The sequence below is a fragment of the Geotrypetes seraphini genome, chromosome 12 (genome assembly GCF_902459505.1).
Source record: "Geotrypetes seraphini chromosome 12, aGeoSer1.1, whole genome shotgun sequence".
NCBI lineage: Eukaryota > Metazoa > Chordata > Amphibia > Gymnophiona > Dermophiidae > Geotrypetes > Geotrypetes seraphini.
This window is the reverse complement of record NC_047095.1, coordinates 21418047-21430492: the sequence shown is the minus strand read 5'-3', so window position 1 is coordinate 21430492 and position 12446 is coordinate 21418047. Positions and strand designations below refer to the sequence as shown.

Here is a 12446-nt window from a genome sequence, read left to right as displayed (position 1 = left end):
GACCTATGTCTGCAGGTATGCCTCGAGGAAGGTCTCGATCGACGTCGAGAATGGTGCCTGGAAGCAGGTCTCGAGAATCGAGAATTGGCTTTGGAGATGGAAGCAGATGTTGCCACCAAGGAATGGATGGGGCTAGAAGCTGTAGATCGAAGCTCAGGAGTCTTGGTGGAGGAATCTCGATGCACTCCCAAAGACTCTGCTCCCTGTATGGAGTGTGAAGATTCCTGTTGAGGCACTTGCAAAGAATCTACTCCTTGCTTTGAGTGCAGATATGCCAGACCAGACACTCGCATACACTCTGCTCCCTGCATAGAGTGTGTAGCTTCAGCCAGAGGCATAGGAAGAGGCTCGACCTCGACCTAGAATGCCCAGGCTGAATTAGAGTAGCGAACTTCGGTCCCATATTAGTAAGGAACTGAATAAATTGCTTCTCTAACATGGTCTGGAAAGAAGCCGGCAAGGATGGATCCGCTTCTGAAACCGGACCACCTGCTTTGGCTGGAGGTTCCAAAGTGGCAGTGGAAATGCGCTTCAACTTGAAGTCTTAGCAACCTTGATAACCACCGCTGGAACTTTCTGCTGAGCTATCTGACCTGAGGAACCAGGGGAAGATACAGATGTACTGCAAGCAAGAGCTGCCGCAAATGAGGAAGGCTTAATGATGCTCGAGGTCGGAGTCATGGAGGCAGGAGGACCCTCAGCAGAAGGTGGATTCGAGGTCTCCTTCAAAGACGAGGGTGTGACTGAAGAGTCCATCCCAAAAAGCTTCTCCACTAAAATTTAACGACGTTTACGGGCATGAGGTTGAAGAGTAGAACAGCGCTCGCACAACTTCAGTTGATGGCCCTGCCCAAAGCAGTTGAGACAATGACGATGTGGGTCCACGAGGGAAATCGCACGCTGGCACTGGCTACACTTCTTGAAGCCCATTGCAGGCCGGGACATAGGAGGAAAAACAGCTGCCGCAAGGCCGAAGCCCCTGGGCTGTGGCCGAGAGGCCTGCCCCTCCAGTCGACCGGAAGAAAATAAAATTATTATTATTATTTATTCATTTAACAAGAAATAAAAGAAAACAGCGATTCGTGAAGAAAATTAACACAAACCACGGTGAGAGAAGGCACGAAGTAACAAAGTTAAACCCAGAGAGTCAAAGACAGACTTCTTGGCTCCGCGGAAAACTGAGAACTGAGGAGACTCGCCCTGCGCTGGGCAGGAAGGCATTCGCACATGCGCGGTGTGGTTGTCTAGAAACTTCTAAGTTTCTACAAGCAAGTCTGCTTGCGAGGCTTCCACATCCGGGCTCCATCGATGACGTCACCCATGTGAGAATAGGCTGCCTGCTTGTCCTGGGATAAGAAGGATGCACACCTCGAAGTTGAGGCAAGCTGGAAAGCGAGCATCACTGCTTGGTCAGCATCAAGAGACTCAATGCAAAATGACCTGCAATGCCGATTGGAAAGCTGGCAAACTGTGAACTGGCTTACCAGACGGAGCAATGTCTCCCAATGCCAGTGTAGATGTTTTCGATGATGAAAGTTTCTATCAATGCCCTTGCATATCCCGAACAATTTTTCCTGTTGAAGTTTCTCAAACATTTCTGCAGGGTAATACACCGGGCACAAGTTTCGCCCGGTGGTCTGGGCAAAAGGAGCTGAAGCACCAAGTGCTGGGAAAAGAAGTTGGCCTTGGGCACCTATAACACTTTTTTTTTTTTAGTCCATTAATGGCCTGGAAAAAAAAAAAAGAGAAAAAAAGATCAAAAAGACTGCATCAGCCAAAACAATGGCTGAGGAAAAAAATGAAAGTCTTGGCAGCTGAAGCCCCCGAGAAAACGCTGGAAGAAAGTGGTGTTCTTCATTTTTTCTTTTAAAACGAAATAAAATTAAACAAAAATTAAGAAAAAAAACAAGTACGCGGGAAAGCAAATGGCAAAAAACTGAACAGAGTTCAGAGAGACGACTTCTTAGCTCCACGGAAAACTAAGAAATGAGGAGCCATGAGCCTGCGTTGGGCAGGAAGGCACCCACGCATGTGCAGTGGAGGCAGTTTGTGAACTTTCTTAAAGTGGTGATGCACTTTTAAAGCTGTCCATACCGGGGCTTCATAGATGACGTCACCCACATGTGAGAATATGCTGCCTGCTTGTCCTGGCATAATGTGAGTATACCTTTTGAACATAAGATGTACAACACGGGGTTAGACCACATGGTCTGCTATAACAAGCATCATGGCTTGTGACAGTGGCCAATTCAAGTCACAAATACCTGGCAGAATTTGATGTAATAGATACAATCCTTGCAGTTCACTCCAAGGGAAAAACAGTAGTTTTCTCAAGTCTATAAAACAAATAATGGTTTATAAACTTTTCCTTTAAGATTTGCCTAAATCCTTTTCAAATCCAGCAATGTTACTGTTTTTCTACTTCTTCTAACTCTATGGCTTATTATGTTTTGAGCAAAAAAAAAAAAAAATTCATAGTAGCAGCAATGCCAAGTTTGGCCCATTCCAAAGACAACTTAGCGCCATTATGCTAGAGATTTAAGGCCAAGGAGTCTACTGTGCCCACTCATGAATTCATCTACTTATCCGTCTTCTCAACTGTTTCCTTTCAGCTAAAAGACCTAACCTGATTTATCACTATTGAAGAGCTGATCCATTCTACTATCTTGGTTCCCCTTGTGTATCTTACCTAGTTCCACTACATTTTGTTTTTGAGAGTGGGTGACCACAGCTGCACAAAGCATGCCTAATAGCCTATTTTCTCTTTTGATTATTACTGCACATTGAGCTGAAGATTTCACTGTATTCTCTGTAATGACAAGATCGTTTTCTTAGACTGATTCTTCATATGGCGTTTTTATTCAAGGAACGTGGTGTAAAACAAAATCAGTATCAGATATCCCAATAGTTAGGAATTTTCCAAGAACTGCTGAGAACAAAGGACACCTCTCTGGTTAAGTGAAAATTACTTTTCTGGGAGACTTAGTGACTTAAAGCTTGGGGTAGAAACGAATTGTGGGTTTATAGATAAAAATCTGTTGGCTCATTAAAAAGCAAAAATTGATTTGTTTAAAAGGTATAATATTCAGTATCTCTGTCTACAATCATAGGGCATTAAAAAGGTATGTATTAGATAAGAACATAAGAATTGCAGTACTGGGACAGACCGAAGGTCCATCAAACCTAGTATCCTGTTTCCAACAGTGGCCAACCCAGGTCCCAAGTACCTAGCTTGAACCCAAGTACTAAAACAGATTTTATGCTGCTCATCCTAGGAATAAGCACTGGATTTCCCCAAGCCATCTCAATAATGGCCTATGGACTTCTCTTTTAGAAAATCATCCAAACTTTTTTTTTTTTTTTTAACCCTGCTAAGTTTAACCCTGCTAAGCTGATTTCACCACATTCTCTGGCATCAAATTCCAGAGCTATTTATATGTTGTGTGAAGTAATATTTTCTCTAGTTTGTTGTAAAATCTACTGCTTAGTAGCTTCATTGTATGCCCCCTAGTCCTAGGGTGTTTGGAAGGAGTAAACCGTGTTGAACTCTATCTTTATGGAGATGATGTGGTATACAAACTAAAGGTTTAGTTTAGTTTAAATAAGCGATTCACATTTACTCTTTCTATTCCATTCAGTATTTTATTGACTCCTATCATATCACTCCTGAGCTGTCTCTTCTCCAAGCCGGAGAGCCCTAACTGCTTTAGCCTTTCCTCATAGGGAAGTCAACCCATCCCTTCTATCATTTTTGTCACCCTTCTCTGAACCTTTACTAATTCCACTACATCTTTTTGAGATATGGCGACCAGAATTGCATACAGTATTTGAGGTGCGGCCATACTACAAAGCGATAAGGGCATTATATATATTTTCATTTTTGTTTTCCGTTCCTTTCCTGATAACTCCTACCGTGTTTCCCCGAAAATAAGACAGTGTCTTATATTAATTTTGGGCCAAAAAAACGCACTAGCTCTTATTTTTTTCATGTACAGTTAAAAGACCGATCAACAAATTCAGCAAACTGGTTCAGTTGTAGACATGAAAACAGCAAGGCGCCCTCGCACTGGCTGGTCTATTGAAAACATTGCCATAGTGAGTGAAAGTGTTGCCGAGAGTCCAGGAACCTTGATTTGCCATCATTTACAGCAATTTCGAGAATCACCATGCAGTGAATTTTCACTAAAGATCTGTATCTTCATGCTTACAAGGTTCAACTGACACAAAAACTGCAACCAACGGACCTTAATTGGACAGTGTGGATCTGGAAGACATGTGGTTCCAGCAGGACAGTGCAACCTGTCACACTGAACGCAAAACAATTGAGTTGTTGCAAAAGAAATTTCCTGGCAATGTTATCTCATGCACTGGTGAAAAGAACTGGCCACCGAGATTGTGCACTATGACACCATGTGACTTCTTTCTTTGGAAAAGTCTAGTGTCTATACCAGTGTCTCAAACACTAAAGGTAGTGGCCATGGCTTGAGGCACCTGGAAATGCGTGGACGTCACCGTGTTGACATGTGCATGCTGACAGCATCACGTCGACATCCACGCATTAGCAGAGGCCCTCCAGACAGGCCCTGAAATGCCAGTACAGCGTGCCAGCAGGGAAGTCTAACAAATATCAACTGAGTACCCCAACCACAGACCTCCTAAGCTCCACCCTATAACCACCCAAGCTCTTCCCCAGATCCTGCACCTTTACTAATTGTAATACAATTTTTTTCCATTCATTTTTCATATGCACACAATATACACAGCAGATATAAATTCTCAAAACTGACATTTCTATCACTATATTGAAAATAAAATCATTTTCCCTACCTTTGTTGTGTGGTGACTATTTTTCTTTGCTTTTAACTATGTTTCCAGTGCCTTCTTATCTATTGACTGTTTTTTTTCTCCTTCACTTTCTGCCTTGCATCCATCTTTGGCATTAACTTAACATACAATTTTTCCAATTTTCTGCTTTATTCTCAAAATCTACTTTTCCGTGTCTTACCTGCCCTTCCTCTCTCTCCTTCCTTCACCATTTCCATGGTTTGACATCTCTCTCCTTCCCTCCCTCCTCCCAGTGATCCGACATTTCTCTCCTTCCTGTTCCCCTTCCCAGTCTGGCATCTCCTCTCCTTCCCATAATCTGGTATCTCTCTACTACTACTACTAACTATTTCTATTATGCTACCAGACTCCCCTCCTTCCCTTCTATTCCCTGGTCTGGTATCTCTCCCTTCCTTTAGTCATCTCTTCTTCCTATCCCCCCCTCCCCAGTATATATAACATTTTTTTCTCCCTTCCTCCTTTCTGGCCCTGCTCCCAGTCCAACATTTCTCCCTCCTTTCTACCAATCCAACATTTCTTTCTCTCTTCCTCCTGCATGCTTCTTATCCTCCGGTCCTCCTTCCCTCCCCTAACCAACATCTCTTTCTCACTCCCCTCCATGAGTCCAACTTTTCACTCTTTACCCTCTCCTCCTTCCTCCCCGAGTGTGACATTTCTCCTTCCCATCCATTTCACTCTCTCCATGAGTCCAACCCTTTCTGCCTCTTGCACACTTTCTCTCTTGCCTTTTCCCTCAAGTAACATCCTTCCTTCCCACTCCCCAACCCATGTTTTTTCCTCATGCATTTCTCCCTCTCCTCTACCCTATGCCCATTTCTCCTTCTCTCATAACTCTCACTCTTCCTGTAACAATTTTCCTTCCTTCCCTCCTCCAAATCACACTCACAGCTAATATGCTCTCTCCTCATCCACCATCTCACCTTCTCCTCCAGTGTGTAGCATCTTTCCTTTCCCTCCCCTCCACTTCTTCCTTCCCTTTCCCCTGACCAGCAGCACCTCTTCCTCTCCACATGTCCAGCGGTACCCCCTTCTCCCTTCCATCCTCCCCCTTCTCCCTTCATTTTCCCTTCTCCCTTGTCCAGCAGTACTTCTCCCGTCTTTAGTGGCAGCTCACTGTGTGCTTTTTAACTTGGTCACACAGTTGCCTCTAGGATTAATTTAGACACCGTTTCATCCAGGAGCCTCGGGGCCTTTGCTAGGCCGGGCCCGTTTCGATGATGCCGGCCGGCCTAGCAAAGGCCCCCAGATGAAACGGTGTCTAAATTAATCCTAGCAGCAGCTGTGTGACCAAGTTAAAAAGCACACGGAGCTGCCGCTGCTTGTCGGGAGGGGGGGGGGGCAGAAAGAAACATGACAGCAGCAGTAAGATGCTGCCGGGGGGGAGGGGAGGGGTTTGTGCGCAGAGAGAAACATAAAGGTAGTAGGAAGATGCAGCACCGGCACTACAGGAGGTGCCTCGCAGCGAGAGCCAAGTCAGCTGGCCAGCACTTCTTTTCATCCTCTGAGCCGCAGCACACTTGGAATCTCAGGAGGCACACTAGTGTGACGAGGCACACAGACTGTGATACACTGCTCTATACTAACAAACCAACAATTTCTCAGCTGAAGGAGATTCTATGCATTATTGCAGGAACTGCTGCAATTATGCGAAAATATATTTGAAAATTTTGTCAAAAAAGCAAGAGTACACCATCAGTGATGTGGGGGACATTTGTCAGATACTGTATTCCACACTTAATCGCAATGTGCTTATTTTATACTATAATAAAAATATCAGTATTTAAATTAAATTAAGCCTTTTATTAAATCTTATATTGGGACAACCATTAAAAGTAACTATCAGAAAAAAAGACCCTGCAGAACCTTAAGATAGTGGCAGAATTATGTGTATGATATACATATTTCACACATGGAATCAAGGGTGAAATATTCACGTGGATTAAAAACTAGCTGGCGGATAGGAAACAGAGTGTGCAGGTAAATGGACTGGAAAAACGTCACCAGTGGAGTGCCGCAGGGTTCGGTGCTAGGACCCATGCTCTTCAACATATTTATAAATGGTCTGGAAATTGGTTTGACGAGCGAGGTGATTAAATTTGCAGATGATTCCAAGTTATTCAGAGTAGTGAAGACGCAGGAGGATTGTGAAGATCTGCAACGTGACAAACACGCTTGAGAAATGGGCCGTGATATGGCAAATGAGGTTCAACGTGGATAAGTGTAAGGTGATGCATGTTGGTAACAAAAATCTTATTCACGAATACAAGATGTCCGAGGCATTACTTGGAGAGACCTCCCAGGAAAGGCGGCGGTAGCGAAAAGGGCCATGGTATCATGCCGCTGTACCGGGCCATGGTACACCCTCACCTGGAATACTGCGTTCAGCACTGGTCACCGTACATGAAGAAGGACACGGTACTACTCAAAAGGGTCCAGAGAAGAGCAACTAAAATGGTTAACATAGAAACATAGAAATAGACGGCAGATAAGGGCCCACGGCCCATCTAGTCTGCCCACCTTAATGTCCCTCCCCTACCTTTGCCCTGTGAATAGATCCCATGTGCCCATCCCATTTGGCCTTAAAATCAGGCACGCTGCTGGCCTCAATCACCTGTAGTGGAAGACTATTCCAACGATCAACCACTCTTTCAGTGAAAAAGAACTTCCTGGTGTCACCTCGTAGTTTCCCACCCCTGATTTTCAACGGATGCCCTCTTGTTGTCGTGGGACCCTTGAAAAAGAAGATATCTTCCTCCGCCTCGATGCGGCCCGTAAGATACTTGAACGTCTCGATCATGTCTCCCCTCTCTCTGCGCTCCTCGAGCGAGTATAGCTGTAATTTGTCAAGCCGTTTTTCGTATGGTTGATCCTTGAGTTGAGTTGAGTTAAGGGGCTGGAAGAGTTGCCGTACGGTGAGATATTAGAGAAACTGGGCCTCTTCTCCCTTGAAAAGAGGAGACAGAGGGGACATGATCGAAACATTCAAGATAGTAAAGGGAATAGACTTGGTAGATAAAGACAGGTTGTTCACCCTCTCCAAGGTAGGGAGAACGAGAGGGCACTCTCTGAAGTAAAAAAGGGGATGGATTCTGTACAAAGGTAGGGAAGTTCTTCTTCACCCAGAGAATGGTGGAAAACTGGAACGCTCTTCCGGAGGCTGTTATAGGGGAAAACACCCTCCAGGGATTCAAGACAAAGTTAGACAAGTTTCTTGGAACCAGAACGTACGCAGGTAGGGCTGGTCTCAGTTAGGGCACTGGTCTTTGACCTAAGGGCTGCCGCGGGAGCAGACTGTTGGGCACAATGGACCACTGGTCTGTCCCAGCAGCGACAATTCTTATGTTCTTATATGAAATGCAAAGGAATAATAGTCCACATTAATGAGAGATGTCTATTAAGATAATCTAAATGAAAGAAAAAAATTATACTTGGTAATTGTCTCCTTATCCAACTTCCATACTTTCTAATACATTTTTATTCCCATCTACAATCCCTCAAATAGATCCTTCTTTGTCAATCTCTCAAGTCGGGCAGGATCAAATATATATCTTGAAGAATTTATTGTAAATCACAGATTTACAGAACTGGAGGAAAAAATGCCTCCCAACCCTGTCTTTCAATTTTAAAAATTTTACATAACAATAGCCCTACTGGGTCAGACCAATGGTCCATCAAGCCCAGTATCTCGTCCCCACGGTGGCTAATCCAGATCACTAGTACCTGGCAAAATCTGAAAGAGTAACAGCATTCCATGCTACTGATCCAGGGCAAGCAGTGGCCTCCCCCATGTCTCTCTCAATAACAGACTATGGACTTTTCCTCCAGGAAATTACCCAAACCTTTTTTAAAACCAGCTATGCTATCCACTCTTACCACAACCTCTGGCAATGTATTCCAGAGCTCAACTATTCTCCGAGTGAAAAAATATTTCCTCCTATAGGTTTAAAAGAGTCTTTGTAATTTTTGATAGTGAAAAATCGATCCACTTGTACCCCCCGTTCTACTCCACTCAGGATTTTGTAGACTTCATCATATCCCTCCTCAGTCGTCTCTTTTCCAAACAGAAGAGCCCTAACCTTTTTAGTCTTTCCTCAAACAAGAAAAGTTTCATTCCTTTTATCATCTTGGTCGCTCTTCTTTGAACTTTTTCTAGTGCCGCTATATCGTTCTTGAGAACAAAGAGACCAAACCAGCATTGAACGTAATACTTCAGGTGAGGCTGCACTATGGAGCGATACAGAGGCATTATAACATTTTTAGTCTTGTTATTCATCCCTTTTTTAATAATACCTAGCATTGTTTGCTTTTTTGACTGCCGCCACATAATGTCCATCACTTTCCATTTGTCCACATTTCATCTGCCACTTGGACTCCCAGTTTTTCAATTTCCTAAGGACTGCCTGCAATTTTTCACAATCTGCATGTGCTTTAACAACTTTGAACAGTTTAGTGTCATCTGAAATTTAATCACTTCACTCGGTGTTTCAATTTCTAGATCATTTATGAATAAGTTAAATAGCACTAGTCCCAATATAGATCCCTGCAGCACTCCACTGTTTGCTCTCCTCTACTGAGAAAAATGACCATTTAACCCTACCTTCTGTTTTTTATCTGAAGACAAATTCCTAATCCACAACTGAACTTTGTCATCTACCCCACGATTCTTATTTTCTCAGAAGCCTCTCATGAGGAACTTTGTCAAAAGCTTTCTGAAAATCAAGATACACTACATCAACCGGCTCACCTTTATCTACATGTTTATTCATACCTTCAAAGTGAAGCAAATTGATGAGGCAATTTACAGTCATCTACTATGCATTGGGATTGCGTGGTGTTATATCCGTGGAATGGACAACAATTGCTATTTGAAGTAGGAGTTTCCAGCCCTGTTTGGAGTTTTTTCAGCTAGGAATTACGTCCTGCATATAAGCTAAGAACTTTATAATTTTGAATTTATTTTGGGGAACTGTTTTTGTTAGCTGCTTTTGTTGTGGACTGGACTGGATAACTAATATACAATGTTTCGGCTCTATCCCCCAGAGGGTACCATGAACAGAGCAGCCACCTCCCACTGTGGCAGAAATTGGCTCAAAGGTTTACTCTGATGTGAACTGACAGAGAGCACCAGAACTGAAAAGCAGCATCAGAACAGTACTAATGGCAGCTGGATAGGTTCTGAATCTCAGCCGAAGGTGGGAAGGCACTCTCAAAAGCTTTGTAGAAAATAGCTGGAGAGTGGTTCCTGTGCAAAGCTCTATTGGATGACATCACCCAAATGGGAGACTCTGCTATCCTCAAAGGATCCAATTTTTACGTGCTGTAGCCAATTTCAATATGTTAATTGCCTAATATTTTCTTTTAACTATTTGTCTGAGGTGTCTATTTTTCAGTCCTGTGTGATTTGTTATGCTGTGATTTGTTATGCTGTATGTTTTATTACATCTTTTTCCTTAGGAAAAAACATCACAAATGGATGACCACTTTTCAGGAATAAGATTTTACCATTAATCATAAGATTAATTCTCTCAACATATACTGCAGATACTCTGTAAGTGCTTTTGATTCCCTTTACATAAATGGTTTAGTAATAAATCTGAATTATCCTTTATATTAAAATACAAAAATGCACATCTTCCAATAATGCAATACATTCACAAGTCATATGCTATATTGATAGAGTGCTGGGGTAAAAATTCTGTGCACAGTACCTTGAATATCAACCCGGTCATGTATGGATCCAGCAGATTCCTCCACAGAGATATTTTCAAAAGACTTTGAAAAAGTAAAATGAAGTCAGTGTTAGAATGAAGTATGTATACAAAACATAAAAAAATTACAAGAAATCAATGTGCATTAAAATCAGGCAATACTTGACTTATTTAGCAAAAAGTGCAAGAAACAAGTGAATTATCTGACAAAGTAAAGGGAAAAAAGCTTGCTGAATGCAACTTGTAAGCATCCTTTCATCCACTTTACTAACACTGTTTTTATTACTAGGACATCATAGAACACTACTGTATTTTAGACCATGGGTCTTCATTGCAAGGCCTGCGAGTCAATGGCAACCCTTTGAGACCTGTGGCAGCCCACAGAGCCTGTGCAGAATGTCAACACCCCTCCATTGGGATCAGGCGCTTTTTTCCCCTCAACACTGAAGTCCTACACTCTTTGGGCCATGGCCAGCGTGAATGAAGTAAACACGCTGCTTTTGATGGCCCCAGAAGTTTTCCCTCTGACTGCTGGGCAATGATAAAAAAAAATAACTGGTGTATATATGGCATTGAAAAAAACATTGAAAGTGTTAAGTTATGATATAAAATCCAAATTTGAAAACAAAGTGAAAATAGGATAGGGAAAGGAGGGAGGTGTGGGGGAGAGGAGAAAATGTAAAATATCAGACATAACAAGCACGATAGATTTTCTGGACAATTTCTTGCTGTATCTGTAAAAACTTATTTTGTTGGGTTAATTTTAAAAACCCAATTTAAATTCAGTTCTTGGATAATGGCGGAATAGAAATCTGTAATGTAATATCAATTTTCAACACAGGGATAGTTTGAAATATTGTAGATATTGTACATTTTTTTTTTTTTTACTTCAAATTGTTACTGTGCACTACCTTGCTCTCCTACTATAGTTAAACGCAGTAAAGTAAGTTCAAATATATTAAGTAAATGAATGAATAAATAAATAAATAACAGTATTGCACTTGTGATTAGACACACTTTTTAACACATACGTATATGGCATTCCCCTACATCAAGTATGATAAATATATCTTCATCTTTCATGCAATCGGCAGCCCAGACCTGCTAATGTACACTTGATGCATGCACATGAGATGCACTTTTCCATAGAAACATAATGGTAGATAAAGACCAAATGGCCCATCTGTAGTAACCATTATCTCTGAGAGATCCCACGTGTCTATCGCAGGCCCTTTTGAATTCAGACACAGTCTCAGTCTCCACCACCTCTTCTGGGAGACTGTTCCATGCATCTACCACCCTTTCTATAAAAAAGTTATTTTCTTAGATTACTCCTTTTTTTTTTTAAATTTTTTATTCATTTTTAAACATTCATCAAGTATACAAAAATTCATAATAAACACTATTAATTAGACCACTTGAACATCTTATTATTGTATCCTATAAATATAAATGCAACCCTCCCCCACCCCCCTCTAAGCCCATTATTCATTATAAGATCATAAACCCTCCAATTGAAACCCTCCCCCCACCCAACACTACCGTAAGTGGTCCTTAGATTCCCACTCTTCTGTTATGCACATAAGTTCTTCATCCGCTAAACTGTACTGTTCCCTCGGGTTTTTGCAGCTGAAATGCATGACCTTGCATTTCCTAACATTAAATTTTAGCTGCCAAATTTCAGACCATTCTTCAAGCTTCGCCAGTTCTTTCTTCATGTTATTCACACCATCCGGTGTGTCTACTCTATTAGATTTTGGTATCATCCGCAAAGAAGCAAATCTTACCCGACAACCCTTCAGCAATATTGTTTATAAAAATGTTAAAAAGAACAGGCTCCAAAACAGAACCTTGAGGCACACCACTAGTAACATCCCTTTCCCTCAGATCAAT

The 12446-nt window shown here is 42.1% G+C and overlaps 1 protein-coding gene across 3 annotated transcripts in view; it reads right to left on the bottom strand.

Moving 5' to 3' along the window:
- The window catches only part of ARHGAP29 (Rho GTPase activating protein 29), a 258004-nt gene that overhangs the window by 126713 nt on the left and 118845 nt on the right, over positions 1-12446 (bottom strand). For all 3 annotated transcript variants that reach the window (XM_033915737.1, XM_033915739.1, XM_033915738.1), the window contains exon 6: positions 10554-10617. In XM_033915737.1, the coding sequence (XP_033771628.1) occupies positions 10554-10617 (64 nt within the window). The remainder of the gene's footprint in view (positions 1-10553; positions 10618-12446) is intronic.